Source organism: Penicillium maclennaniae, assembly GCF_028827695.1.
Source record: "Penicillium maclennaniae strain IBT 15551 chromosome Unknown utg000008l:1.0-3552695.0:1.0-3555053.0, whole genome shotgun sequence".
NCBI lineage: Eukaryota > Fungi > Ascomycota > Eurotiomycetes > Eurotiales > Aspergillaceae > Penicillium > Penicillium maclennaniae.
The window spans coordinates 1,655,888-1,679,988 of record NW_026623220.1 but is presented as its reverse complement, the minus strand read 5'-3'; the positions used below and the strand labels follow the sequence as shown (position 1 = coordinate 1,679,988).

Sequence of the window (24,101 nt, the reverse complement as noted above, 5' to 3'; positions counted from 1 at the left end):
ATAAGTTTGTCTTCAAAGGTCATTATGAGTCAGGATCGTCCCGAAAGTGGTACGACCCTGGGGTCGGGAAAAGAAAGGCGCGCTTCAACCGAATCTGCTCCTGCAAGTATCGATACATCGTCTGAGTCCGGCCAAGAGAAAGATTTTGCTCCGATTCGCAGTGCACCAACAAACCAGTCTAATGGAGACACGGAAGACGCTCGACTGACTGATGGAAGTCTTGCACGAACGTTGACTCGCCGACGCAGTTACGCGTCCGGCCATGAGGATGAAGAATGGGCACAGATCGAACGGTTGATTTCTCGGATGTTTGGTGAAGAGCGAAAAGCCAATTCCGAGGAAGAAAAGACAAGACATGCCGGAGTAGTCTGGAAGAACTTGACGGTCAAAGGTGTCGGCCTAGGAGCAGCTCTCCAGCCGACCAATGGCGATATCTTTCTTGGTATTCCAAGGTTGATCAGAAATTTATTGACCCGGGGAAGAAAAACTACTGGAGCTGGGAAGGCCAATATTCGCACGATTCTGAATGACTTTACTGGTTGCGTCCGACCGGGAGAAATGCTTCTTGTATTGGGTCGCCCTGGATCTGGCTGTTCAACCTTTCTGAAGGTGGTTGGCAATCAGCGATTTGGTTATGAGAGCATCGACGGCGATGTGAGGTATGGCGGAACTGACTCGTCCACTATGGCAAAGAGCTATAAATCAGAAGGTAAGTGTTGCCCGATTTCAGTGATGTTTATCAACTAAATTGGAAAAGTGTCATATAATCCTGAGGATGATCTTCACTACGCTACTTTGAGTGTGCGCGACACCTTGCTTTTCGCTCTCAAGACGCGAACTCCAGATAAATCTTCACGAATTCCAGGCGAGAGTCGAAAAGATTACCAGCAGACGTTTCTTTCAGCGATCGCCAAGCTTTTCTGGATCGAGCATGCTTTAGGAACTAAAGTTGGCAACGAGCTCATCCGAGGAGTTTCCGGAGGGTAAGTAGAATCACATATACCAAAGCTTGGAGCTTCAAATTGGTGTTAATTCAGATGTTTCCAGAGAGAAAAAGCGAGTATCGATCGGAGAGGCGATGATCACCAAGGCTAGCACACAATGTTGGGACAACTCGACAAAGGGTCTGGACGCGAGTACAGCACTCGAGTATGTCCAGAGCCTGAGAAGTTTGACCAATACTGCACACGTCTCAACCTTAGTCGCTCTTTACCAAGCTTCCGAGAATTTGTTCAATCTGTTTGATAAAGTCATCCTGATTGAAGATGGAAAATGCGCATTTTTCGGTCGCTCCGAAGACGCCAAGGCATACTTTGAACGACTCGGTTTCGAATGTCCGCAGCGATGGACAACCCCTGATTTCTTAACGTCTGTCAGCGATCCACATGCAAGACGAGTGAAACCTGGCTGGGAAGACCGAATTCCCCGTACCGCCGATGAGTTTCAAGCTGCATATCGTCACAGCGATGCTTTCAAGGCGTCCCTCACCGATGTGGAAAGGTTTGAGCAAGAGATACAAGAAGAGGAGCACGAAAAGGAGGCCGCCAGGCAGAACATCAAGAAGAAGAATTACACTGTCTCCTTTTGGAAGCAGGTTATGATCCTTACTCATCGACAATTTCTCGTGATGTTTGGAGACAGAGCGGCGCTGGCTGGGAAGTGGGGAGTCATTATTTTTCAAGCTTTGATCGTGGGAAGTCTGTTCTACGACCTCCCCAATACAAGGTCAGTCAAAAGTCAGGGCTCTGAAGACGTCCAAACTAATTCTTCTCTAGCTCTGGGGTCTTCACAAGGGGAGGTGTCATGTTCTTCATTCTGCTGTTCAATGCTTTGCTTGCTTTAGCAGAGCTTACGTCGGCATTTCATAGTCGACCAATTCTCTTGAAACACAAGAGCTTGTACGTTTCCCCTCGACTTGCTGTATTCGCAGAGAAACGCACTAACAGAGCCAGTTCTTTCTATCGTCCATCAGCGTATGCCTTAGCGCAGGTTGTGGTGGATGTGCCGTTGGTATTTATCCAAGTTGTGCTCTTTGACGTGATAGTCTATTTGTACGATCAACCTCATTCCCATTGCCCATACATAGCTAACCCCGTTTTGCAGCATGGCCAATCTTGCACGAACACCTTCACAATTTTTCATCAACCTGCTCTTCATTTTCATCCTCACCATGACCATGTACTCATTCTTCCGATCTCTCGGGGCGTTATGTGCATCATTGGACATAGGTAAACTCATCTGCATGAAAAACTTCGGTATTACGCTGACTCGTATCTAGCCACTCGTCTTACTGGAGTCGCAATCCAAGCACTTGTTGTATACACGGGTGCGTATATTGGGGAACCCCATGTAGGATCGACTAACATAAACAATCAGGATACCTCATCCCGCCGTGGAAAATGCACCCGTGGCTCAAATGGCTCATTTGGATCAATCCCGTACAGTACGCTTTCGAATCATTGATGGCTAACGAGTTTTACAATCTCGATATCATATGCGAGCCACCGTACATTGTTCCTGCGGGTCCAAACGCATCCCTAGGTCATCAGACCTGCGCTATTCAAGGAAGCACTCCCGATCAGCTAACTGTCAATGGGGCTGATTATATCAAAACCGCCTACACTTATTCTCGCTCGCACTTGTGGCGCAACTTCGGCATCATCATTGGATGGTTTCTGTTCTTCGTCGCTCTGACAATGCTTGGAATGGAGATTCAAAAGCCTAACAAGGGCGGAAGCTCTGTGACTGTTTTCAAGAGAGGTGAAGCACCGAAGGCAGTCGAAGATGCAATCGAGAATACCAGGCGATCAGTGGATGAAGAGTCAACGACAAAGGATGGTGCAACGCCCGAAATGCAGGATGAAGAGGCAAAAGAGAAAGTCCAGGACATTGCCAAGAATACATCGATTTTCACATGGCAGAACGTGAATTATACAATCCCCTATAAAGGTGGTCAATTGAAGTTGCTGCAAGACGTTCACGGCTATGTCAAGCCCGGTCGGCTTACAGCGTTGATGGGTGCATCTGGTGCAGGGTAAGTGGCGAGGCTGGTTAAAGTGAGAAAGAAACAATGCTAACCGGATCCAAGAAAAACGACACTCCTCAATGCCTTGGCGCAGAGAATCAACTTCGGCGTCGTCACTGGCAGTTTCTTGGTCGATGGAAAGTAAGTGATATCTCCGAAAGCCAGTAGCTTCGCTCATCTCACAATGATAGACCGCTTCCAAAGAGTTTTCAAAGAGCGACCGGGTTTGCCGAACAAATGGACATTCATGAACCGACTGCAACTGTGCGAGAGTCTTTCCGTTTCTCAGCCCTCTTACGTCAGCCTAAAGAAGTGCCATTGCAAGAGAAATACGATTATTGCGAGAAGATTATCGACCTACTCGAAATGCGGCCTATTGCTGGCGCGACGGTCGGATCTCAGGGATCTGGGTTGAATCAAGAGCAGAGAAAGCGACTCACTATTGCAGTGGAGCTTGCCAGCAAACCAGAACTACTTCTGTTTCTGGATGAGCCAACCTCAGGTCTTGACTCGCTCGCAGCTTTCAATATCGTCCGTTTCCTTCGGAGATTGGCAGATGCAGGGCAGGCCGTGCTTTGCACCATCCACCAACCTTCGGCTGTGCTCTTCGAGCAATTTGATGAGCTTCTTCTACTGAAAAGTGGTGGTCGGGTGGTATACAACGGGGCTCTTGGGCACGATTCAAAGACCTTGATTGACTACTTTAAGCGTAACGGAGGAAAAAAGTGCCCACCTGATGCCAACCCGGCGGAGGTATGTGCTTACCATCGACTCTTGATCTATACCTAGGGTTTCTCTGACACATCTACAGTACATGCTCGAGGTCATCGGCGCTGGCAACCCGGATTATAAGGGCCAAGACTGGGGCGATGTATGGGCCAACTCGACAGAATCTAAGAAGCTGACAGAAGAGCTAGAGAACATTATCAGCTCCCGCCGTCAGATGCAAGACGACGACAAGATCAAAGATGATCGGGAATACGCGATGCCTCTCTATACCCAGATTGTGGCAGTGACTAGAAGAGCATTCGTGGCATATTGGAGACTCCCTGATTATATTCTGGTATGGCATTTCATATAATCTCCATAAATCTGGCGATCGTGCTCGCTAATACTTTGTTCCAGGGCAAAATGATGCTTCATATTTTCACCGGCCTTTTCAATACTTTCACGTTCTGGCATCTTGGAAACAGCTATATTGACATGCAGTCGAGACTCTTTTCCATCTTTATGACCCTCACTATCTCGCCCCCTCTTATTCAGCAGCTACAGCCACGATACCTTCATTTTCGAGGGATCTACGAGTCGCGCGAATCCAGCTCCAAAATCTACTCCTGGATTGCATTCGTAATAAGCACAATTTTGCCGGAGCTTCCATACTCAATTGTTGCAGGATCTGTGTACTTTAATTGCTGGTAAGTGACATTGTTTCTGTGAAGTTTCGAATATCTAACAAGAACTAGGTATTGGGGCATCTGGTTTCCTCGCGACTCGTTCAGCGCGGGCTATACATGGATGCTTCTCATGTTGTTTGAGTGCTATTATGTTGGCTTTGGCCAATTTATTGCAGCCTTTGCCCCGAATGAGCTATTTGCGTCTTTGCTAGTCCCCTCGTTCTTCACCTTTGTCGTCGCCTTTTGCGGTGTTGTCGTTCCCTATGCAGCTCTACCTCATTTCTGGCAATCTTGGATGTATTGGCTCACGCCTTTCCATTATTTGCTCGAGGGATTCCTGGGTGTTGCCACTCACAACGTGCCCGTGCAATGTGTGGAGCGCGAAGAAGCCCATTTTAGTCCGCCTTCCGGCATGACTTGCCAAGAATATGCAGGTGCTTATGCACGAGAAGCAGGAGGTTATGTTCGTGATGCAGCAAACGGGATGTGTGCATATTGCCAATATTCTGAAGGTGACCAATTCGTAAGTATTTATGAATCACCCATCAGGCAACCCGAGGCTAACAAGATGAAGGCTGCCAGTTTCAACGTTTTTTATTCCCACAAATGGAGAAATTATGTGAGTTCTTATTACAAATCATTTAACAAATCATTTATCGCGTGGTGCTAAAAGTTACATAGGGTATCTTTTGGGCCTTTGTTATCTTCAACTTTCTAATGGTGTTTTTCTTCTCATGGCTATACCTCCACGGTGTTCGAAATTTCAAGCGGTGGCTCAGCGAACGCAGGACCAAGAGTGGCAAGAGTAGTGGGGCTTGATTTCACTAGAGCTATGTCATATTGCTATTTTATATATTTATCTTTTTAGAAAACAACTTTCGGGAATAAATTGTTTTGGATCGAAAGCGAGCAATGAGATATAGAACTGTAGGGTTGCACCGCTCTCGTAAAGACCTTAGCTCCGCGCCGGAAAAGCTTGGCGCCTCCTCTCTTCAACCAACGCCCCCGACCTCTTTCTCCGAATACACAATGCGCATGCTCGATTGCTTGAAGTCATGCTGATCTTCGCTTGAATTGGCGGTCTCTCCCATATCCACACAACCCCACCCTATTATCGTACCCTCGCACTCGCGCCGACATGAAGGAAGAAACTCCCAGAGAGACCCCCGAGGAGTCGCGCGGTGACGAGAGCCAAAACTCGGCCACGAAGTCGACGAATAATCAGACGGCCAAGGATCGCAAATGCCAATACTGCAACCAGTCGTTTACATCCTCATCCCTCGGCCGCCACCTTGACCAGTTCCTTTTCAAAAAGAAGCCCGACGGCGTTCACGATGTTGAGGAGATTCGGCGCATCCGTAGTGGGATCACACGTCGACAGGCTCGCACGACCTCTGGCAAGCGTGATGGAAGCCCCGATCACGATCTGAGTAAGAGCTCCACGGAGCCTTATCCAGCGGGGGAATCGAGCACGAAGTCACGGGAAGCTCCCGTGCGTATGATGTTCAATACACCCACCTGGCACGCAACTGGTGTCATCAACGACATCCCCAATCCGAGTCGTGCCCTGAGATGGACCTCGGGCTGTGCCGACACCCGCTCGGACGGGATCGCTGCAGCTGCCGGACTACGCAAGTCGTGGTGCGACAGCGAACAATCCGGATACAATGAAGGCGCTGGAGCTGGCATTACGCGAGGTGCTAGACAATATCAAGGCCGCAACGTATGCATTATTGACTCTTTTACCCCATCGAATTAAGCTAATGTTTTGTCAGTGCTGCTTCGGGCTTCCGACCTCGGCCATCTCCCTTCGACTTCGATCTTCAAGCTCAGACATTCCCTTCTCTATGTCTTCATCTCCTCCCTCCCCCTCCGAGCCTATTCGCGGCCCACCCATTCTCTTCTCCTACATCATTTCCGATCCAAGCACCGGGCGCGGAACACCTCGATATAGTCCGGCAAGCACTTCGCTCCAAGATCGCACAATGGCAGTCCGATCAGCTCGCCGCGGATTCCACCTCCCACTCAAGATGCCCAGGCGGCGGCATGGATAATGGAATGGTCTACCGTACGGCTCAGCAGCATGAGGAAATCAGTTTTAGGCACCTGGATCTGGCGTTTAACCATTGGAGTACACTGCCTCTTGAGGCCCGTCGTGAGGCATGGTCGCTGGAAATTATGCGTGCCTTTTCCCGCGAAGCTGAGAAACGCAAGTCTTCTGACGAGCAGCTTGCGAGGGTCCAACAGGAAGCAAATCAATTGCGTGCCCAGGTTGAGCGTCTTGGGGCTTGCCAATGGCCTCGTGAATTCGCTTTGTTCCCACCAGACACGCTCCCTCTGCCCGAGTTATAACCCGAGAACTTGACGCAAAAGGGAGTCACATCAGCCCCGACTCGGCGCGATGGGACTACGATAACGTGGTTGCCAAGTGGAAGCGAGTTATTATGCATGACAAGGGCATGGGCCGCATCGGGGTGGGCTATGGTATGAATGCAGGCGGCTTCATGGAATCGGACAACGGTCGCCGCCAGAGCCCTGACGCTCCTCCTCCACGGCCAGGCGAGGATACTTCATCTCACCCTAATCGTTTACGCCCTTTGCAAGCTGCTGTCGCGATGAGTCCTGATCCCGCAAACACATCAACCCCAGCTTCGTCCACAAATTACGCTTCTCCTTTCTCTCATGCCGATCCCCGCAGTCCACCAGGTGGCAGCGGTCCGAGCCATCAAAATAAACGCCCAAGGCTGATGAATGGATCAGACGGTCCAAATGCACCGTCCGCCGAGCCACCGGCCAGCAGACCTGGTACCTGGCACTCTTCCACCCCGATTCTCTCCAACCTGGCTGCGCCTTCCAATCACACGCCCCCGTCTTCTTCTCGAGGCTAGCACAATACATGTGCAGGTAATCCCAATGCCTCTGTAACAATGAAATTGAGATTAAACTTGCTGATGAGCTGGGTAGGGCAATATATTAGCGCTCAAATTCACCTCACCATATATACGTGCATAGCGACCTTTTTCCTGTGAAATAAAATCCCATGAATCCATGGGAATTGTCATGCATCTGAATCAACGAGACACGAGCTTTGAACAAGATGTATAATCAACGTTACGATATAATAATTCAAACCTTGAAAATCCAAACTTACTCTGTCTGTACTTTTATACAACTAAGAGAATATGTTCATGACATGCAAAGCTCCTTGGAAAACGATGAAAACAACAAAAGAAACGCAGCTGATACGCCCTCAGTTAGAAAGTTTATTTTGATAGAGAAGCAGCGCGACTTCAAATTGGTGCGGAAAAAGAGATGTTGGAGCTAAATCTAGGGTTTCCAAGGGACTTGGGTGCTAGAGAATCTCCCCAGAACAAAAGTCCTGAAGCACAGAAGCTAAGAACACTCAATCCATTTGATCAACATATTGATCCTCGCCTGCAGATCGAATTTGTCAAATGTCGCGAGCAATCTCTTGCCCAATGTACTCCGCAATGGTGAGCATCTTCTCCTCCTGCAGTCTTCTTCCTACAAGTTGAATACCAACAGGCGCTCCATCATAAGTATCCGCATCATCTGAGAGTACGTTAGTGATAGTATTCCGAGAAGGACAAGCAAAGACTCACAGTTCCAGTTGATATAGTCAGCAGACAAAGACTCGTCTTTTCCCCGCACATCTACCGTCTTGTCCGCGAACGTCACCGGAATAGAGATGCTGGTATAGTCTAGCACATTGACAAACACTGTATAGCCCACATGCTCGTAGTGCTCGGGTATGACTGCTGCGTGAGGTGCCAATGGACAGAACAATCCATCCACAGGACGCCCAGTGCCAGTGAGAGCTGCTGTGCTATTCCAGTAGTCCATGTATTCTTTCTGGTATTCACGCTTGGTGATATTGAGAGCAGCAATCTCTGACGCGTCCATCTGCCGCCCGTTTTGTTGGACTATGACTTGTTTCGCCTGCTTCTCCCCGGAGAGACTGAAGTGATGTTTGAAGTCTGCACCGCCATCCATGTCGAATGTTCTGGCCTGGTAAATGTTAAAAAGGTCCTTATGGGCACCTTTTACATGGAGTCAAGGAGCACATACAGCTATATCATGAGCCCTCTCATGGGACGGGGGATTCCACGGTATGATCTTATGTCCAAGTCGCTTCAAAGTCTGCTCAACAAGTTTCATGCCTCTCGCAATGGGCGGGTGGATTTGAGCTATACCATTGAAAGGCATCATCCCAAAGGCCAGAGACGAAGTACCGCCTGTAGCCCCATTTATCAACTTGCGCGTATCCTCAACGATAGAGTCCCTCCATGGGATCTCCACTGCAAGCGGATCATGCAGCCACGGCTGTTGACTGAGAACAGCCTTGAACAACAACGTCAAAGATCGCGCAGTCGGCGCAAGTGGTCCAATAACCGACAAGATAGTACCTTGTCCATCCGCCGAATTGGCAGTACTCTCATAGGGGACTCTGCCCGAAGAAGGGCGTAGTCCATACAAGAAATTGAATCCAGCTGGAATGCGCACACTGCCACCAATGTCAGTCCCAAAGCCGGCGGGCGACCCTCGCAACGCGATCAACGCTCCCTCGCCGCCGGAACTACCGCCACAAGACAGAAGTCTGTTTTTGGGGTTCCATGTGTAGCCGATGATGTTGTTGACGGTTTCACCCGCCATCAGCGTTGTTGGGACACTGGTCTTGCAATAGAGTACGGCACCGAGGTTGCGCAGTTCCCTTACCAACTCGCTTTCCTTTGTAGCTCGGCGTGGATCATCGTGCCGGCCTTGGAAAGTGCCGATCCAGCCTATGTACCCCATGGTAGTTTCGACACCTTTTACATGGAATTGGTCTTTCAAACTAATGGGAAGACCGTGCAGTGGCCCGACAGGCGCTTTGTGCTCTGCGAAATAGGCATCGAGCTTCTTTGCGTCTTCGATTGCTGCATCAAAGAAAATCTCATGTAGACAACTAACCTGTTCACTTTCTTAGCATGAGACGGCGAGGTCTGTTACGAGAGACGGACCAGTTGATGAGCGATTGCGGCGCGATGGCAGAAGGCCTGGGTTACTTCGACAGCCGACCAGCGTCCTGACGTCGTTTCAGCGGCGATGTCAACCGCATCAGACTCGGTGATTTCGATTTCACGTTTGCTGAGGAATTGTTGAATATAGGTTCCCGTGACATCACGCTGTTCGACCGCCGAGGGAATAGGACCCTTCAGTCGCCAGATCTCGGGAATCGCATTAAGAATGGATTGGCGCTTAGCCTCACCTCGAGCAGACCAGTTGGAATCAGTCATGAGTGGAATGAGATGATAAATAATAACTCTTGTGCAGTACACTCGGTTTAAATCGAACTACGCTTATCGTGCTGAGCGGGGGTGTTGGGGTCGGTTGGAGAAGGGCTTTATCCCCGCGCAGACTCAGCCCAACCGCCTCACAAGTACAACAGTCTTTTATCTCGTATTCGTTAGACCCCATCTATGTAGATCCTAGATAATGTCACGTCGGATCTCAACATCCGAGGCAATCTTCTCGGGCGACACAACTCTCCAATGTATCATTCAGAACAACGTGCACTGTTTTTGGTCTGTGATTACACTGGCAGGTCAGGGAGTTTCGGACTTTTGACAGAAAGCAAGGCTGACCTGTAACTTGTTCGACAAGCCCATATGCCAAATGATGGGGTGAGATTCAAGTCGATGTGCCATTCAAGAGGTACCTGTCCAAGTAGGTGTCAGAAACATCTCAAAGAAAGACTGTTGACACCAATCTTCTCCGAATTGTTCAGCTCAGGGGTGCAGTGATCAATTAGCACAAAAGTTGAGATACCCCAACAATACTAGATCCCAGAGGAAGTAGTGGCGGCTGTATGCATCGCTTGCCTCGTTTACAAATTGGATAGACATGGACTTCGTCATTTCACGGGCATGTGACACAGTCATCTGGCGCACATTGAGATTGATCCGTTTGCCAGACATCCAGCCTTTCCACATGTCATAAGGATCAATAAGAGCATTCGGCGCATTGTGTCCAGTAGACGGCCAGTCCGCCAGCCAGCTTGGGCAGGTAGAGGGCAAAATCTTAGGAACCCCATGCCAGGCAAATCGAGACGTTCCATTCATGTACACGGCATCGCCTGACCGAAGCCGAATAACCTCCGCCCCATTGCCGTCATCGTGGCTAACGAGAAACAACCCATCGCACCCGAAGCTGATGCTGATCAAGCCCACATCGCAATCCTCACTTACGTCTCGATGCGCACTCAGGGTGTCGCCAGCCGAATACAGATTCAGGATAGCAGCTTGCGCCTCAGTTTCGGGGAATGCAGCCTTGAGTAGCTTTGCGACGTCTGATGGGAATGGCGGCGGGGCTTCCGGAGGATAAACCTTGTCGGTCCAGTTGTATTGGCCACCCAATGTGACCCAGCGGAGCTTCTTCTCGAGCACACTCTGGATATCGAGGGGCTTGTGAACTGACGGATCCTTTGGCTGCAGTGTGCGCGTAGGATCGTCTGCGAAGAACGACTTTCTGGTAGCAGTGCTGTCTGTTCCTTCTGGGTACGTGACTTCGTAATGCAGGTGCAAATTGGTTTTATGTTCCGGGTTGGAAAGGTCTCGGTGCAGCAAGCGTGACAGTAGTTCTGTCTGGATGGTGGGAGGGAATATGGAGGGTACCATCAAGAGACCTGTGGAAGGTTAGGAAGGGTTCTTTGAGCTGCGAATGTCAGTTTGGAGAACTGTCGAGGCTGACCGGATACCGAGTGGTGAGTATAGACTGGCAAGTCTTCCGCCAAGGGAGCATGGTCTTGACCGGAAGCATGTCCGCCGCGAATGAAATCATCGAATGCCAGCCGAAGCTCTTGGCTGGACATATACTGCGAGATGCTCAGGCTAGGCGGTAGGTTGTCCGGATCCACCCTCTGTAGATCGAGGATGCCGGGATCATTGTTGATCTCTGACAGAGAAAGTTTCGAGTATTTCTTGAAACAAAGCCGGACAGCCTCCGGAGGGCGGTCGTGGGCATTGAGGCCTTTGATTTGGGCCATGGCGATGCGGACTTCAAAAAGATCGGCGACGGACACTCAAAGTACGCGCTCACCGCCTCAGCGCGGGGGTTGTTTGTTTTTTCTCCCCACTACTGCAACGATCCTGCTCGGTGAATATCTTCAATCCGACAAAATTCCACCTCTTCGGGTGTCGAGACCTCGCTTGACTAGCTCAGTGGTCTCAGAGATCGACTTCCGATAGCATGTTAGTCTCATTGATTCCTTCCCCCTCGTGTCCCTCCTTGCTTCTTCCTCATTCCACATAATCCGTCCAACCCGCATTCGCCCCCATTTTCTCCGCCAGTCTCACTTTTCTAACATGACCATCAGTAAAGTTGAATCAGAAGTCTCCGCCGCCATGGATAATTACCAAAAAATCGAGAAAATCGGTGAAGGTACGTGTTGTTGACGCGGTTAATGATATTGTCTTGTCGGAACTTGGCTCACGCGTCTCTCGTCTCTAGGCACGTACGGTGTCGTCTACAAGGCCCGCGAGTTGACCCATCCAAACCGAATTGTCGCTCTTAAGAAGATTCGCCTGGAAGCCGAAGATGAGGGCGTTCCCAGTACCGCCATCCGCGAGATCTCGCTTCTCAAAGAAATGCAGGACCCCAACATTGTTCAATTGCTGAATATTGTCCACGCCGATGGTCACAAGCTCTATCTCGTCTTTGAATTTCTCGATCTCGATTTAAAGAAATACATGGAGGCCCTGCCGGTCAGCGAGGGTGGCCGTGGCAAAGCTCTCCCCGATGGGTCCACATCAATGGCAAGCCTCGGCTTAGGCGACGCCATGGTGAAGAAGTTCATGGCACAGCTGGTTGAGGGCATCCGGTACTGTCACAGTCACCGTATCTTGCATCGTGATTTGAAGCCTCAGAACTTGCTCATTGATCGCGAGGGTAACCTGAAGCTTGCCGATTTTGGTCTGGCCCGAGCCTTCGGTGTCCCCCTGCGCACTTACACCCACGAGGTAAGCACCAAACTCGGAAACCTAAAGAGCTTGTCACTGATACATTTAATCCTAGGTTGTTACACTCTGGTACCGCTCCCCCGAAATTCTGCTTGGAGGCCGCCAGTACTCCACCGGTGTCGATATGTGGTCCGTCGGTGCCATCTTCGCCGAGATGTGCACCCGCAAGCCTCTGTTCCCCGGCGATTCGGAGATCGACGAAATCTTCAAGATCTTCCGGTGAGTGTCCATCTATGTTTTTGATAGATTCATCCGCTGACGTTCTATCGCTGCAGTGTTCTTGGCACTCCCGACGAAGAAATTTGGCCTGGTGTCACATCCTTCCCTGACTACAAAGCGACATTCCCCAAGTGGAAACGCCCCGATGTTGCCATTGTTCCTGGTCTCGAGCAAGCTGGCCTCGAGCTCCTGGAGGCCCTGCTCGAGTACGACCCAGCGCACCGACTCTCAGCGAAGCAGGCCTGCATGCACCCCTACTTCCGCAACGGCAGCTCTTATTATTCGGGCCGCACCAGCGGCGCGCGAAACGGTTACCACTAAGCGGATTTCGATGCAGATTATTTACCGTGTAACCTTATTCATTCACATCAGAGGACTGCACACGAAGTTGATGCCCCGGGGGATACGCGTTCTTTTTTGTTCCGTTTTTCTTCTCTTCTATGTATTTGGCGTTCATGGGGGAGTGATTAGGAGGGCAGGCTTACTTTGATACAAGTGCTTTCAGTCAAATGCAAGGCGTACATACCCCTTTCGGACCATCAGCCCCATGCTACCCCCTAGGGAAATGGTTTAAGCTAAAAAGTGCAGGAGTATAGATCATTGCCAGGGCACCATGACTGCTTTTCAGCCTCCATATACGCTACTTCAGCCTGCATGTTCATGGGATGCACCCGAAGTATGCAACGCCAGATGAATCACTCAGCTTCGGGGTTATCATATCCAATCAGCCACCCAAGCGGACATGAACCTCGTATCAGAGCTGAAAGGCGCCCCCACTCCACAAGCCAAACCCTGGCGTTAACATCGCAACGGATTATAATTGGAAAGCTAGTCCGAGCTGGTAGTCATCGTGCATACGCCAGGCATACTTCCATGATTTCTGCGCGCAGTTGGGGGCCATATTGGCCCTGCTGAACAGAAACGGGAAGTTGGGGGCCGTGCCGCGGCCATTGCGCGTGTTCCTATCGCGGCCCACTTCGAGTTTAACGCACGCCCCTGCAGCCTTATGGTGTCGTCCGCAAATCCTATGCGCGCTGATGGGCAGTTCTCGTCTTGGTCCGGCCGGACTGGCCGTGGCTGAGGCCGTGCAGCGGTAACGTAGCGGGGAAAGAGTTGTCGAAGTGGCATTAATGGCTGCACTGCCTTCTTTCAATCTTCATCTTATGTGATCATTACTTTATCAATTGCAATTTCCGTGTCTGGAGTGCTGTGGGATTAACACCTCTTCGAACCGAGAACTTGTTCATCACGCTTACCATGGAGGACTACGATGATATGGGGTATGGTAATCCCACCCGCACTCCGTCCTCGCGCTCGAACAGTCGACCTCCGCATCGCCCGCGTTGCCAAGCGCCCCAGGAATCTGTCAAGCAGTTCTGGGAGCAGTTCAATACTAAATACCCTGGCAAGGTGTATACCGTGCTGCCGGATAACCCGTATGCTCGTACACGGGCCAAGCGCGTGCCAAATGGCGTCGTCCAGGGCCAGCAGGCTGTGAAATCGTATGAACAAGCCAAGCAGGAATGTCAGAAGTCCGTGGACCGCATTGTCAAGCAATGTGAGCGAGTAAACCAGAAGTACACTGATCCTCACTTTGATATTGAGCTGGATCTCAAGTCAGGTCGGCGGCACTGTTTGGATGGCCTTGACAAGGTCAATGAGGAAATGAGGCCGCGTGGTGTGAAACGAGTCACAGTAAGTTGACATGCGCTGATGCTGGTGATGTTCAAAACTCTGACTTGATCGCAGGAAATCTTCGAGAACCCACAATTCTTCGTGAATGGACCGACGGCGTCAGATGTGCGTCAGGGTTGTGATGGGGACTGCTGGCTCATGGCCGCCTTGTGTACGATGGGGAATAAGAAGGGTTTGATCGAAAAGATGTGTGTTGCTCGGAATGAGACGGTCGGCATCTATGGCTTTGTTTTCTATCGTGGTAAGTCAATAAAAATGCCAATAGTGACGCCATGGTGCTCATAACGGGACTAGATGGCGAATGGCAGCAATATATTGTCGATGACAAGCTTTATCTGCGTGCGGCAGATTATGACGAGTCGGTTGATGAGCGCCAAACCTGGGATGACATCAACCGCACCGACAGCGAAGAAGAGTATCGTCGGGTCTGGCAAACTGGTTCGCGGGCCCTCTACTTTGCACAGTGTGTGGACCCAAATGAGACCTGGCTGCCATTGCTGGAAAAGGCATTCGCCAAAGCCCATGGTGACTATTCGGCCATTGAGGGTGGTTTCGTCGGAGAGGCCATCGAGGACCTGACAGGAGGTGTCACATCTGAGGTGCTATCGAGTAACATCCTGGACAAAGACCGCTTCTGGAAGGAGGAGCTCATGAAAGTCAATGAGGAGTTCCTGTTCGGTTGTGGCACAGGACTCTTCTCGAACTGGCTGGACCCCATGTATAATGGACCTCCCCGAGATCGAAAAGGAATCACGGAGAATCACTCATACTCCATCATGGAGGCCCGTGAGATCCAAGGACATCGCCTGCTTCGGTTGAGGAACCCCTGGGGCAAGAAGGAGTGGCACGGTGCATGGGGCGATGGCTCCGAGCAGTGGACAGCGGAGTGGATGAAGCTCCTCGGTCACAAGTTTGGCAATGACGGCTTCTTCTGGATCTCCTATGCGGATCTCTTACGGAAATATCAGCATTTCGACCGGACCCGTCTCTTCGGACCCGAATGGATCATAACTCAGCAATGGACGACCTTGAATGTGCCCTGGTCTGCCGACTATCACAGTGCCAAGTTCATCATGAATGTGACCCAGGCCGGTCCAGTGGTCATCGTGCTATCCCAGCTTGATACTCGATACTTCAAGGGGTTGGCAGGCGAATATAGCTTCGTTCTCAAGTTCCGTGTCCAGAAAGAAGGTGAAGAAGATTACTTCGTGCGGAGCCATAGTAGCCATTTGATGGGTCGATCAGTGAATGCCGAAATCGATCTTGACCCCGGTCGTTATCATGTATTGATGAAAGTTACTGCCTTTCGGGACGAAGCGGTTGAGTCGACCGAAGAGATTGTCCGTCGTCTTGCCTCAAGCCGGCGGGAGAAACTCGTGCAGGTCGGGCTGTCGTACGACCTTGCGCATGCCAAGGGGTTGGTGGCCGAGACCGACCAAGAGCGATATGAGAACGAAAGAAGAAAGGCTGCTGAGCGCAGAAAGATCCGTGATGAGACAAAGAGGAGGTTGCAGAAGGAATGGATCTGGAATCGCAAAATGGATGCACGACAACAACGACAGGAAACCCGCCGTCTTGGCCAGGGGCCCCACGGCGCCGAGCGGACTTCAATGCCTAAGCAAATCTTGAGCGAGGGGCCCACAGAGTCACCCACTGATATCGCGAGTATTTCTAGAGACGGTAGTGAACGACGCCCGACGATGAACGGGTCAGTCCCAACCATCCAGTTCAACGGTCTTCATGCACGACACGCCAGCGGGTCTAGAAGACAGCGAACGGAGTCACCGCGCCCGAGCCTCAACGCGCGTCTTGCCAATGAGACCTTGGACAGCAATGACCTGGAGTGGCTGGAAGGGTTCGAGTTCGACAGCGACCTTGATATGCCGGCGGACGAGGCAGACAATAAGCAGCCACATAAATTCCTTGACTTGGAAGGACCTGCGGACGATCCTTGGAACGCCGTCTGCGTGGTTGGGCTGCGAGTCTACTCCAAGGATTCCAAGCTCAGCTTAGAGGTGGCACACCCTGTTCCCGAGAATGAAATGGAGGCTGCTCTGGATCGGGATGATCCTGCTGTGTCGGCAACCATTGAGAAGATGTTTTGGGGCACTCACATTTAAGAAAGACCCTCGCCTTTTGATTCTCAAGCTTTGCCATTGAGCCGGTGCCAAATGTGTTAAAGATGAAAAGGTGGCTGTGTCGAGAGTTGACTGTATTATGCAATTATGCTGTTTGTCACCATAGTTCGGATTTTCAAAACACGTCTAAACCCATTTCTTACCGTCAGCGAATTTTCTTTACACAATCAATTTTTAATTGAAATAGATCTTGAGAAGAGTACCGTTTCTTCTTTCTTGCATTTCTACTTTTTTTTTTTCAGATCATTGGGATTAGTCGATTGAGTAAGTCCAGTATTGTTAGTGGTTCATACATTTATCGGTGGTCTTTGGTGGTGGTTTCTACTTCCAAGAAAACCCCCGTCTCGACTCCCGCGATCTTCAACCAACAATTCTCATCTCCAATGGTGCTATGCGCCCCTTGATACACCACTCAAGCCGTTTGGCTTTCCAAATTTCCAGGAGATCATGGAACAAGGGATTTTCCATAGTTCATTGTTGCGCAGTCCGATTCTACGCTGTACCGACTGGCTATGTCGATGAAACATTCGCGCTCCCTATCGGCCACAATGGAGAGGTGGAATTAAGGTATGAGCTTGGCTTGATTCCCTGTATATTCATGATTATACTGACGAGATGCTAGAGTCACGCGACCGGTCGCGTCATATTCACACGCCACGAGTGCATCTTCAGGGCCAAATGTGATTCTTTACCTGCCACCGGGACCCTTATTCCAAGGGTTCGACGCGAGTTCTGCTCAAGATGATGCGGCGTCTTTTGAATCACACAAAAAAGCGGATTCGTTCGATGTAGACTCAAAAGAGTCCTCACCACAACATCTCCTAGCCTCCGCGGCCTCCGCAACGGTAGTCACAATAAACTACCGCCTCGGCAGACCAAAGGGCAAAAATGCCCTGCCTGAAAAGACCTTCTCAGAGCAAGTGCAACCTCCAACCCCCGAAGATTCAGATTCTACCCCCAACGTCCAAGGAGACTTTTATAAATACCCAACGCCAGTCCACGACGCACTCGCCGGGTTCGACTGGATCCAAAACAATCTCAATCCAGCACATCTCACAGTCTTCGGCTCTCATATCGGCGGCTCCTTAGCCCTCATGCTAGCCCTCACAGAAGCGCAATCCGTCGAAGCAGTCGCAGCATACGAGCCCGTATGCGACTGGCCCAGTCTGAGACGACTACTGCGCGATCGAAGACCCAGGAACTGAGATAAGCACAGAGCGCCACCATACTACGAAGAAAGCACCCAAAAAGAAAATATCAGGTTCTGCTGCACCTGCAGATTTGGTCCCACTTATTCAAGCCCGTGAAAGGTTCTTCTCTTCACCGGAGCGATGCTTCGATGCATTCGCATCTCCGATTCTCTTCCTTCGCTCTGCGGGTCGAGACACGCCGCGTTCATTTCCCCGGTATCTAATTGGTCCAGAGTATCCCGTGCCAACGCTGAAGCAGTCTCGCAAATTCACTTCTGCCGAGCAGCTCGATGTCTTAGATGGGTCCGTCTGGGATCGAGATGTCTATCCGGATGTCGACGCGGAGGATCCGTGTAATCCTTCTGCTCCGGTCGTACGCCGTCGGAAGGCGGTATCGCGCTGGCCGCCGTATGGATTGGATTATGGGATTAGTAAGAAGACTTGGGCCGGGTCTGAGCATGGGATTGGGAGGTTGCAAGTTACATTGCCTTGGGTGAGGGTGTTTCTACGGGGTGGGCTTGGTGAGTCGATTGAACAGGAGTTGAAAGGCCATACCATTCTTGCGAAGCAAGGTGAGGAGATGGTATCTCTTATGCGAAGAGCGTGTTTTTGGGGTCGGGAAAAGGGGTTTGGAGAGAAGAAGGTGACTTTAGCGCGGGTTGCTGGTAGTCTGGAGAGAGAGGCTGGGGCTTGGTTCAAGAGCGTTTTTGATGGGTCAATAGAGGAGGATTAGAAATCCTTGCATAATTTCCATTATTTGATTGTGAGAATGGGTACGAGGTACAATGTCTATAATTAGGCACGGGAATATCCAGGTGCTCTATGTACGTCTATTCCATACAGCCAATGTCCATGGATTCCGGGCCGACAGATTTATAAAGATGGCCCTCCAAGTCCGGTATTCGTATTTGTGGAGTCCCACCACCCATTTATGTCACCCAGGTCTGGGAGTACGCCTGTATCTTCGGGAAATTGGGGTGTGAACATCTCCCTGGAATTTGTATTTCCTCTGCCGCCATTAGTCTCGGACAATAGGTCGAGGTTGGGGTTGCGAATCCAGTCAAGATCACCTGTTTCAGCTGAAGGCGTGGGGAATTGGTGTTGCGGGTAAGGCGGCTGATCCTGTTGTGATGAAACAGGCTTAGGTTGGAAGTTGTTGATGGCGGGTGACCTCATCATGTTGAAGGAGTCATGCTGTGGACGAGGTGTGTCATTCTCAGCTATGCGAGTCTTCTTGCGGGCATCTGATCCATGCGTACTCCGGGTTTGCTGTGAATATGACCTTTGCTGGGATAGAGCTGGGAGGTTGGCGCTGCTGATTTGTCGTTTGGCGCCCGGGCCAGATCGGCGCATGTGTGCTTGCCACCGTCGCTGGAGGGTGACTAGGTAATCGCGCGTGCGTTTAGCATTCTCAAATGACTGACCGAGTTCATCAAGAGCGCGGAAGCACAAGTTGAGATACGCAACCATCTCCGCGTTACGTGGATGGGGTTGGTTCGTGTCGTCCGGCTGCGAGTGCGTCAACGGAGAGCTTGATACAGTGACAAAAAGAAGCATCAGGGCTGCACTGAAGATGATGGCCACGACCTGATTGCTCATTCGTCGAAATGAATAGTGTTTCTCGTAGATGTGGAGAAGACGTGCCACTGCAGTGGCAGACTCGATGCACATGCGTCGTGCATGGTGGTATCCTCGTCCTTGGCGAGGGCTGCGTGGTTGGATGTAGCTCTTGGATACCCATGGTCGGTGGAAGAAAATGATGATCTGGTGGTATTGCATGCTGAGACACTGTCAGCATATATGATTCTTGATAATCTCACGGTAGACCTACTGTAGCATCAAGAGATGAGGAAGTCTTGGTGTCGTGTCATCTACCAGATCGATTTCCAGACTTGATGGCAGGTTGGCCTTCCAGGCAAAGAGATCTTCAGTAACCTGAGAAGTGAGCCTTTGCAAGTCATGCCGAGAAATATTGGAGCATCCGTATCTGAAATGGCATTAGCGAAAACCCATGGACAAAGGCAGGGCATACGAACAGAATATGACCAACCGGAGAAATCATCTCCCAAAGCACGACAAATTGTCTGCAAACGAGCTCGGATGAGTTCCGCAGTCCGTTGATGAGGGCATCAGAAGGAGCTTGAAGTCCATATGGATGCCATGTCTCTTCCGTTTCGGTACCAAGGGTGGAAGCAGGTTTTGCCACGGAGATATCCCCCGCGTTCATACGGAATGGACGACCCAGATAGAAGCCCCAAAAGTGGTCTGCGACATAGCTCCCCCAGAAGGCAGCTCGCCGAACATCGGCCTCGTGGGGGCTCATGTCGCCCTGGTTGACATAAGGTGTCATATCAAGATGCAGGCCCAGATCAAAAGCAAGTCGCATAGACATCCCGCTGTAAAGCCAGCCACGGGCATCGCGATTTGACGCGCCCTCATGACAGCTCATGAGGACAAGGGCTTGAACAGTAGCAACGCATGGGGAGTCGAGCTCGATCTCCAAGAGGGCCTTGGCTCTGTCTGAGAAGAATTCGGCCAAGGACTTGGGAAATGTGATGAACGTAGGATGGTATCTTGCCTCAAACGCACTTCCAATGGCGCACCTGCAAGATATTAGCATTTCAGACTGAATTGAACGATTCAACAGAGACCTACATGGCATTGGTGAGGACTTCGGAGTAGAATGGGGTATCGTCGTATTCGTTGCGCCAGTTTGACCGCGCAGTCATGTACATCTCCTTGTCAACAACATAAACGCTCGGGTTCTGCCACGTGAAGTAAAGCTCGACGAGATGATCTTCCAGTTCCTTGTCTACGGGCTGGCCAACCCGAAGATGATTCAAAATGTCTTGACCATCATGCCGAACAGTCCGCGCATCAGGCCTCTGTCTCTGTTGCGTTGCGGAAACATCCACCAAGTTGAGGTTGGAAGTCGCGCCATAGAACCGCAAGTGACCGTCTCCAGCGATCTGCAATGTACCGATTCGATTAGACAACTGTTCAATGACGTCGTTCTCAGCCTCGTTCTCATCTTCGCTGTCAGATTCATGAGTTGGATGGTCGACCGGCATCTGACCTAGTAGAACGCTGGGCTGCTGAGCCATATCCATGCCAAAATGTAAGCTATTTGGGCTGAAGCCCGTATTTACTGGGTTTCCTGGCTCCGCACCATTAAAATTGGCGTAAATAGTGTCCAGACTTTCTGCGGTGGGAAGAGTGAAGCCCCAATGGACGAAGTTTTGATTGTCAGACGCTCCCCGCACCATTCCAAATGGATTCCACGGTTCCACCGCGGGCATTTGCTGACCAGAAACAAATCCCTGCGAAGAAGATGAGCCGGGGGTTGCTACCTCGACTACCTGTGGGGGTTGTGGTTGTCCATTTGATGTTGTACCCGGGGGGCTTTGACTTGGACTTGTTCTTGACGCTCCATTCTGTTTCTTGTCTTCTACTTCCAAAACAGTGGGGACGCCACTTGTGCTTGTAGCGACGCCGCGCGCAATCTGCAGGGTGTCTAGTACCCTGTTCATGCCAGCCTCATCATCTGCTTTCATGGGCGGAGGCTCTAGTCCCTGTTCACGAATGAATTGAACAAGCTGGTCAATTCTTGCAGAGAACAGTTCTGTGGCAGCTCGGAGGGATACTCTGGGATGCGTGTCAGCCGAACAGGCGTTTCATCTTGCCTTCGTTACATCAGGGAAGCAATTTCCTGTACGAGCAAAAGATCGAATGCATGCTTGAAAAGCCAAGAACCTAACTCACTTCCTTTTGTCATCCCCATGCTGATATTTGCAATCTTTGCCCTTTCGCTGACAATTTTGACAATATGGGGTCGAGCCGTCGCACTGTAGCCGATTAGATGCTGGCGCCGATCCCCGCAGGAGGAAGTACATACTCTGATCTTGCTTTCACGACACGGCACGCAGGCCGTCGTAACGTGTTTGCGAGGGGCCCTTTTCGGCTTCTCGGGCTCGGACGACATTGTTCGGGAGCCCTGCCCGAGAGCTTGAGAAGAATGGACGACCTGGTTTAAAAGCGTGGGGGGCTGCCGCGGGGGTTACGGTCGGAGCTGGATCGCAGGCGCAACCGGAAAGGCGGAGTCGGCGTGTCAAGTCATCCTGGGCAAGTCTGAGCAGTCGCATTCATTGTTCAATATATACGAATAAGAAGAACAAAAAATCCGAAAGAAGACCGGGTGAAAACAAGAGATGGGCAAGCTTAAACTGTTCGTTTGGGGGCGGGGGAAACAGGGTCCACCAACGACCCAGAGGGCCTATGAGACGATTCGTAACAAGCCGACTGCTCCATTTTACACTCATGCAGAACACTCGCGCATAGAAAGTACGAGTACAATTCCGAGTAATGCTCAACGATAGTCCCCAAGACTGGACAATCCTGGCACGGTTGCCAAGGTCAGGTTTAGATTGCTGGTTACCATCTAAGAATGCTCTCTACCAGTTAGAGGTGCGCTTGATCCGCTCGTTCTGGATCACCTCGATCCAATATCCATCAGGATCCAAAATGAACGCCACATTGTGCATTCGACCATCTGTCAGACGCTTCTTGAAGTCGACTTTGAGTGACTCGAAGCGCTCACAGGCTGCTTGGAGGTCGTCGACCGAAACACCTGCCAGGCCATTGGTTAACGAGTCGGATCAAACCCAGTGGTACGGTGGAACTCACAGATGTGACCGAATCCCTGAGGCTCGGTGTTACCGTTGTGGTAGACAGGGCCCTCCTGCTTCTCGGTTCCGTAGTTCCAAGTCAGCTCCAACAGACCCTCCCATTCCGCGACACTGTTTGAAGCACCGTCCTTAACCTCGGGGTTGGCGGCGGGATATCCCAGGAAGTACAAGTTAAATTTGTTGTCCGGGTTCTCAATAGTACGGACCAGGGTCATGCCCATCTTCTCTTGGTAGAACTTCAGACTGGCCTCGGCGTCCTTGACGCGCAGCATGGTGTGGTTTAGGCGATAGGTGCTCGGGTCGGTGGTGGTAGACAGGGCCTCGTCGTTACGCTTAATGATCTCCACCCAGTATCCATCGGGATCCTTTGCGAAGGCGATATGGCGCATTCGGCCCTCGGTCAGTTTCTTCTGGAAAGGATAGCCGGCGTCTTCGATGCGCTTGCAGGCGGCTTCGATGTTGTCCACGGCGATGGCTAGGTGACCGAAACCGCGGTGGGGCTCGGTGTTGCCATTGGCCACGCTATAGTTGGGATCATTCTCGGTGCCGTGGTTGTGAGTGAGCTCCAGGACGGCGTTACGGTCAGTCCAATGACGGTCTCCCTGAAGAGAGGCCGGGCCATTGTAAGCGAGGAAGTAGTTGGTGAACTTCCACTCGGGGAAGTCCAGCTTGTTGACCTGACTCAGGCCAAGGAATTCATAGAACTCAACCGATCGCTTGGGGTCCTTGACCCGCAGCATCGTATCTGGGACATGGTCAGTGTCGGAATGCAGGGTTGGAGATGGATTACTAACGGTTGAGCTTGTACGCAGAAGTGTCGGTCGCCATGGTGTAGGTTCGCACTAATTGCAGTTAGTAATTGCCAGCTACCAGAAATCCCGGGGGACCATACCAGAATTTGAAAACGAAGTGAAGACTTTTGCAGACAGGAATCGCGAGGAATTGAACATGTTGTGAAGAGGGGAAGGTTCGTGTGAGGGGGAGGTGGGGCCGATGACGGAGGACTCCCGTAGCTTGCTCGGACTTGGAGCCATGAGATTTGGTTTATTTCTATGATCTCTCACAGTGTGCCCCATAGAAGAAGATGGTCCTATTGAGGTCGACACGAAGTAAGGACGTGCCAAGTCTTGTCGTATGAGCCGTATAGTTCGGGTTAAGAGTGGTCACCTACGTAGCACCACCTAACGCTAGACTAGACCATTAGCCCCCGCATCCTCGGTCTCTCCTATCGCTTCCCTCCCATCTCCAACTTGGAAAACGCCATTCATCTTCTACACATCACCCTCTACGATCGCCACAAGGTTCGTGTCGCCTTTCCTTGCTGCACTCCGCACGTCCCCGCCACCCTCGGTCGATCACCTTCGGGCCATTGGTCTCTCTTCCCCTTTCCCCGGCTTCGTGTTGGCCTTTTTCTCGTTTTCCAATATTTCCACTTCCGCGCTTAGCACACTATGTACTTCCGCCTGCGCCCCATCTCCAGAAAATTAACCCCTCCAATTCTGCCTGCTTCTCCCCAATCACAAGCGTGAATGGCATCACGTTGCCTGCCCCCGGTTCTGCACGATGGTCGTGGCGTCGCGAGAGCCTCGTGCATCTCATGACTGCGCGTCCTACCCATATAAACCCCTTCCGCTCCGACCTCGCGCTGTGCCACCGGGCGCGGCTGGAATTATCGTGACTTGTCATTCAGACCGAGTCATCTCTGAGTCAACGCTGCTCGCTCCCTATCCCCCTTCT

The 24,101-nt window shown here is 51.1% G+C and overlaps 9 protein-coding genes across 9 annotated transcripts; 5 read left to right on the top strand and 4 right to left on the bottom strand.

The window, feature by feature from the left end:
* Window positions 1-24: 24 nt before the first annotated feature.
* N7477_009612 (putative ABC transporter) lies at window positions 25-5,238 on the top strand (the record flags this gene model as incomplete). The annotated part of the gene is made up of 14 exons (XM_056971273.1): window positions 25-709; window positions 758-983; window positions 1,048-1,725; window positions 1,776-1,898; window positions 1,953-2,051; window positions 2,104-2,228; window positions 2,279-2,326; window positions 2,377-3,034; window positions 3,089-3,166; window positions 3,217-3,778; window positions 3,837-4,088; window positions 4,151-4,440; window positions 4,489-4,942; window positions 5,101-5,238. 14 exons carry the CDS (start codon window positions 25-27, stop codon window positions 5,236-5,238), a joined length of 4,416 nt encoding a protein of 1,471 aa, XP_056818252.1.
* A 319-nt stretch (window positions 5,239-5,557) lies between these two features.
* On the top strand, window positions 5,558-7,307 carry N7477_009611 (uncharacterized protein; the record flags this gene model as incomplete). The annotated part of the gene is made up of 3 exons (XM_056971272.1): window positions 5,558-6,060; window positions 6,195-6,721; window positions 6,793-7,307. The coding sequence occupies 3 exons, from the start codon at window positions 5,558-5,560 to the stop codon at window positions 7,305-7,307; spliced, it is 1,545 nt and encodes a 514-aa protein (XP_056818251.1).
* Window positions 7,308-7,870: 563 nt separating this feature from the next.
* On the bottom strand, window positions 7,871-9,716 carry gmdA (putative general amidase GmdA; the record flags this gene model as incomplete). The annotated part of the gene is made up of 4 exons (XM_056971271.1): window positions 7,871-7,992; window positions 8,043-8,448; window positions 8,509-9,390; window positions 9,441-9,716. 4 exons carry the CDS (start codon window positions 9,714-9,716, stop codon window positions 7,871-7,873), a joined length of 1,686 nt encoding a protein of 561 aa, XP_056818250.1.
* A 507-nt stretch (window positions 9,717-10,223) lies between these two features.
* Window positions 10,224-11,464, bottom strand: alkB (oxidoreductase, 2OG-Fe(II) oxygenase family; the record flags this gene model as incomplete). Its single annotated transcript, XM_056971270.1, has 2 exons — window positions 10,224-11,104; window positions 11,170-11,464. The coding sequence occupies 2 exons, from the start codon at window positions 11,462-11,464 to the stop codon at window positions 10,224-10,226; spliced, it is 1,176 nt and encodes a 391-aa protein (XP_056818249.1).
* Window positions 11,465-11,783: 319 nt separating this feature from the next.
* nimX (cyclin-dependent serine/threonine-protein kinase CDC28) lies at window positions 11,784-12,977 on the top strand (the record flags this gene model as incomplete). The annotated part of the gene is made up of 4 exons (XM_056971269.1): window positions 11,784-11,859; window positions 11,929-12,437; window positions 12,493-12,656; window positions 12,713-12,977. 4 exons carry the CDS (start codon window positions 11,784-11,786, stop codon window positions 12,975-12,977), a joined length of 1,014 nt encoding a protein of 337 aa, XP_056818248.1.
* Window positions 12,978-13,913: 936 nt separating this feature from the next.
* On the top strand, window positions 13,914-16,471 carry N7477_009607 (uncharacterized protein; the record flags this gene model as incomplete). Its single annotated transcript, XM_056971268.1, has 3 exons — window positions 13,914-14,351; window positions 14,406-14,592; window positions 14,646-16,471. 3 exons carry the CDS (start codon window positions 13,914-13,916, stop codon window positions 16,469-16,471), a joined length of 2,451 nt encoding a protein of 816 aa, XP_056818247.1.
* A 409-nt stretch (window positions 16,472-16,880) lies between these two features.
* On the top strand, window positions 16,881-18,412 carry N7477_009606 (uncharacterized protein; the record flags this gene model as incomplete). The annotated part of the gene is made up of 3 exons (XM_056971267.1): window positions 16,881-17,056; window positions 17,112-17,637; window positions 17,696-18,412. 3 exons carry the CDS (start codon window positions 16,881-16,883, stop codon window positions 18,410-18,412), a joined length of 1,419 nt encoding a protein of 472 aa, XP_056818246.1.
* A 140-nt stretch (window positions 18,413-18,552) lies between these two features.
* On the bottom strand, window positions 18,553-21,661 carry N7477_009605 (transcription factor domain-containing protein; the record flags this gene model as incomplete). Its single annotated transcript, XM_056971266.1, has 6 exons — window positions 18,553-19,459; window positions 19,511-19,666; window positions 19,716-20,282; window positions 20,335-21,324; window positions 21,442-21,524; window positions 21,575-21,661. 6 exons carry the CDS (start codon window positions 21,659-21,661, stop codon window positions 18,553-18,555), a joined length of 2,790 nt encoding a protein of 929 aa, XP_056818245.1.
* A 469-nt stretch (window positions 21,662-22,130) lies between these two features.
* N7477_009604 (lactoylglutathione lyase GLO1) lies at window positions 22,131-23,314 on the bottom strand (the record flags this gene model as incomplete). The annotated part of the gene is made up of 4 exons (XM_056971265.1): window positions 22,131-22,306; window positions 22,363-23,109; window positions 23,159-23,206; window positions 23,257-23,314. The coding sequence occupies 4 exons, from the start codon at window positions 23,312-23,314 to the stop codon at window positions 22,131-22,133; spliced, it is 1,029 nt and encodes a 342-aa protein (XP_056818244.1).
* Between the last annotated feature and the right edge of the window lie 787 nt (window positions 23,315-24,101).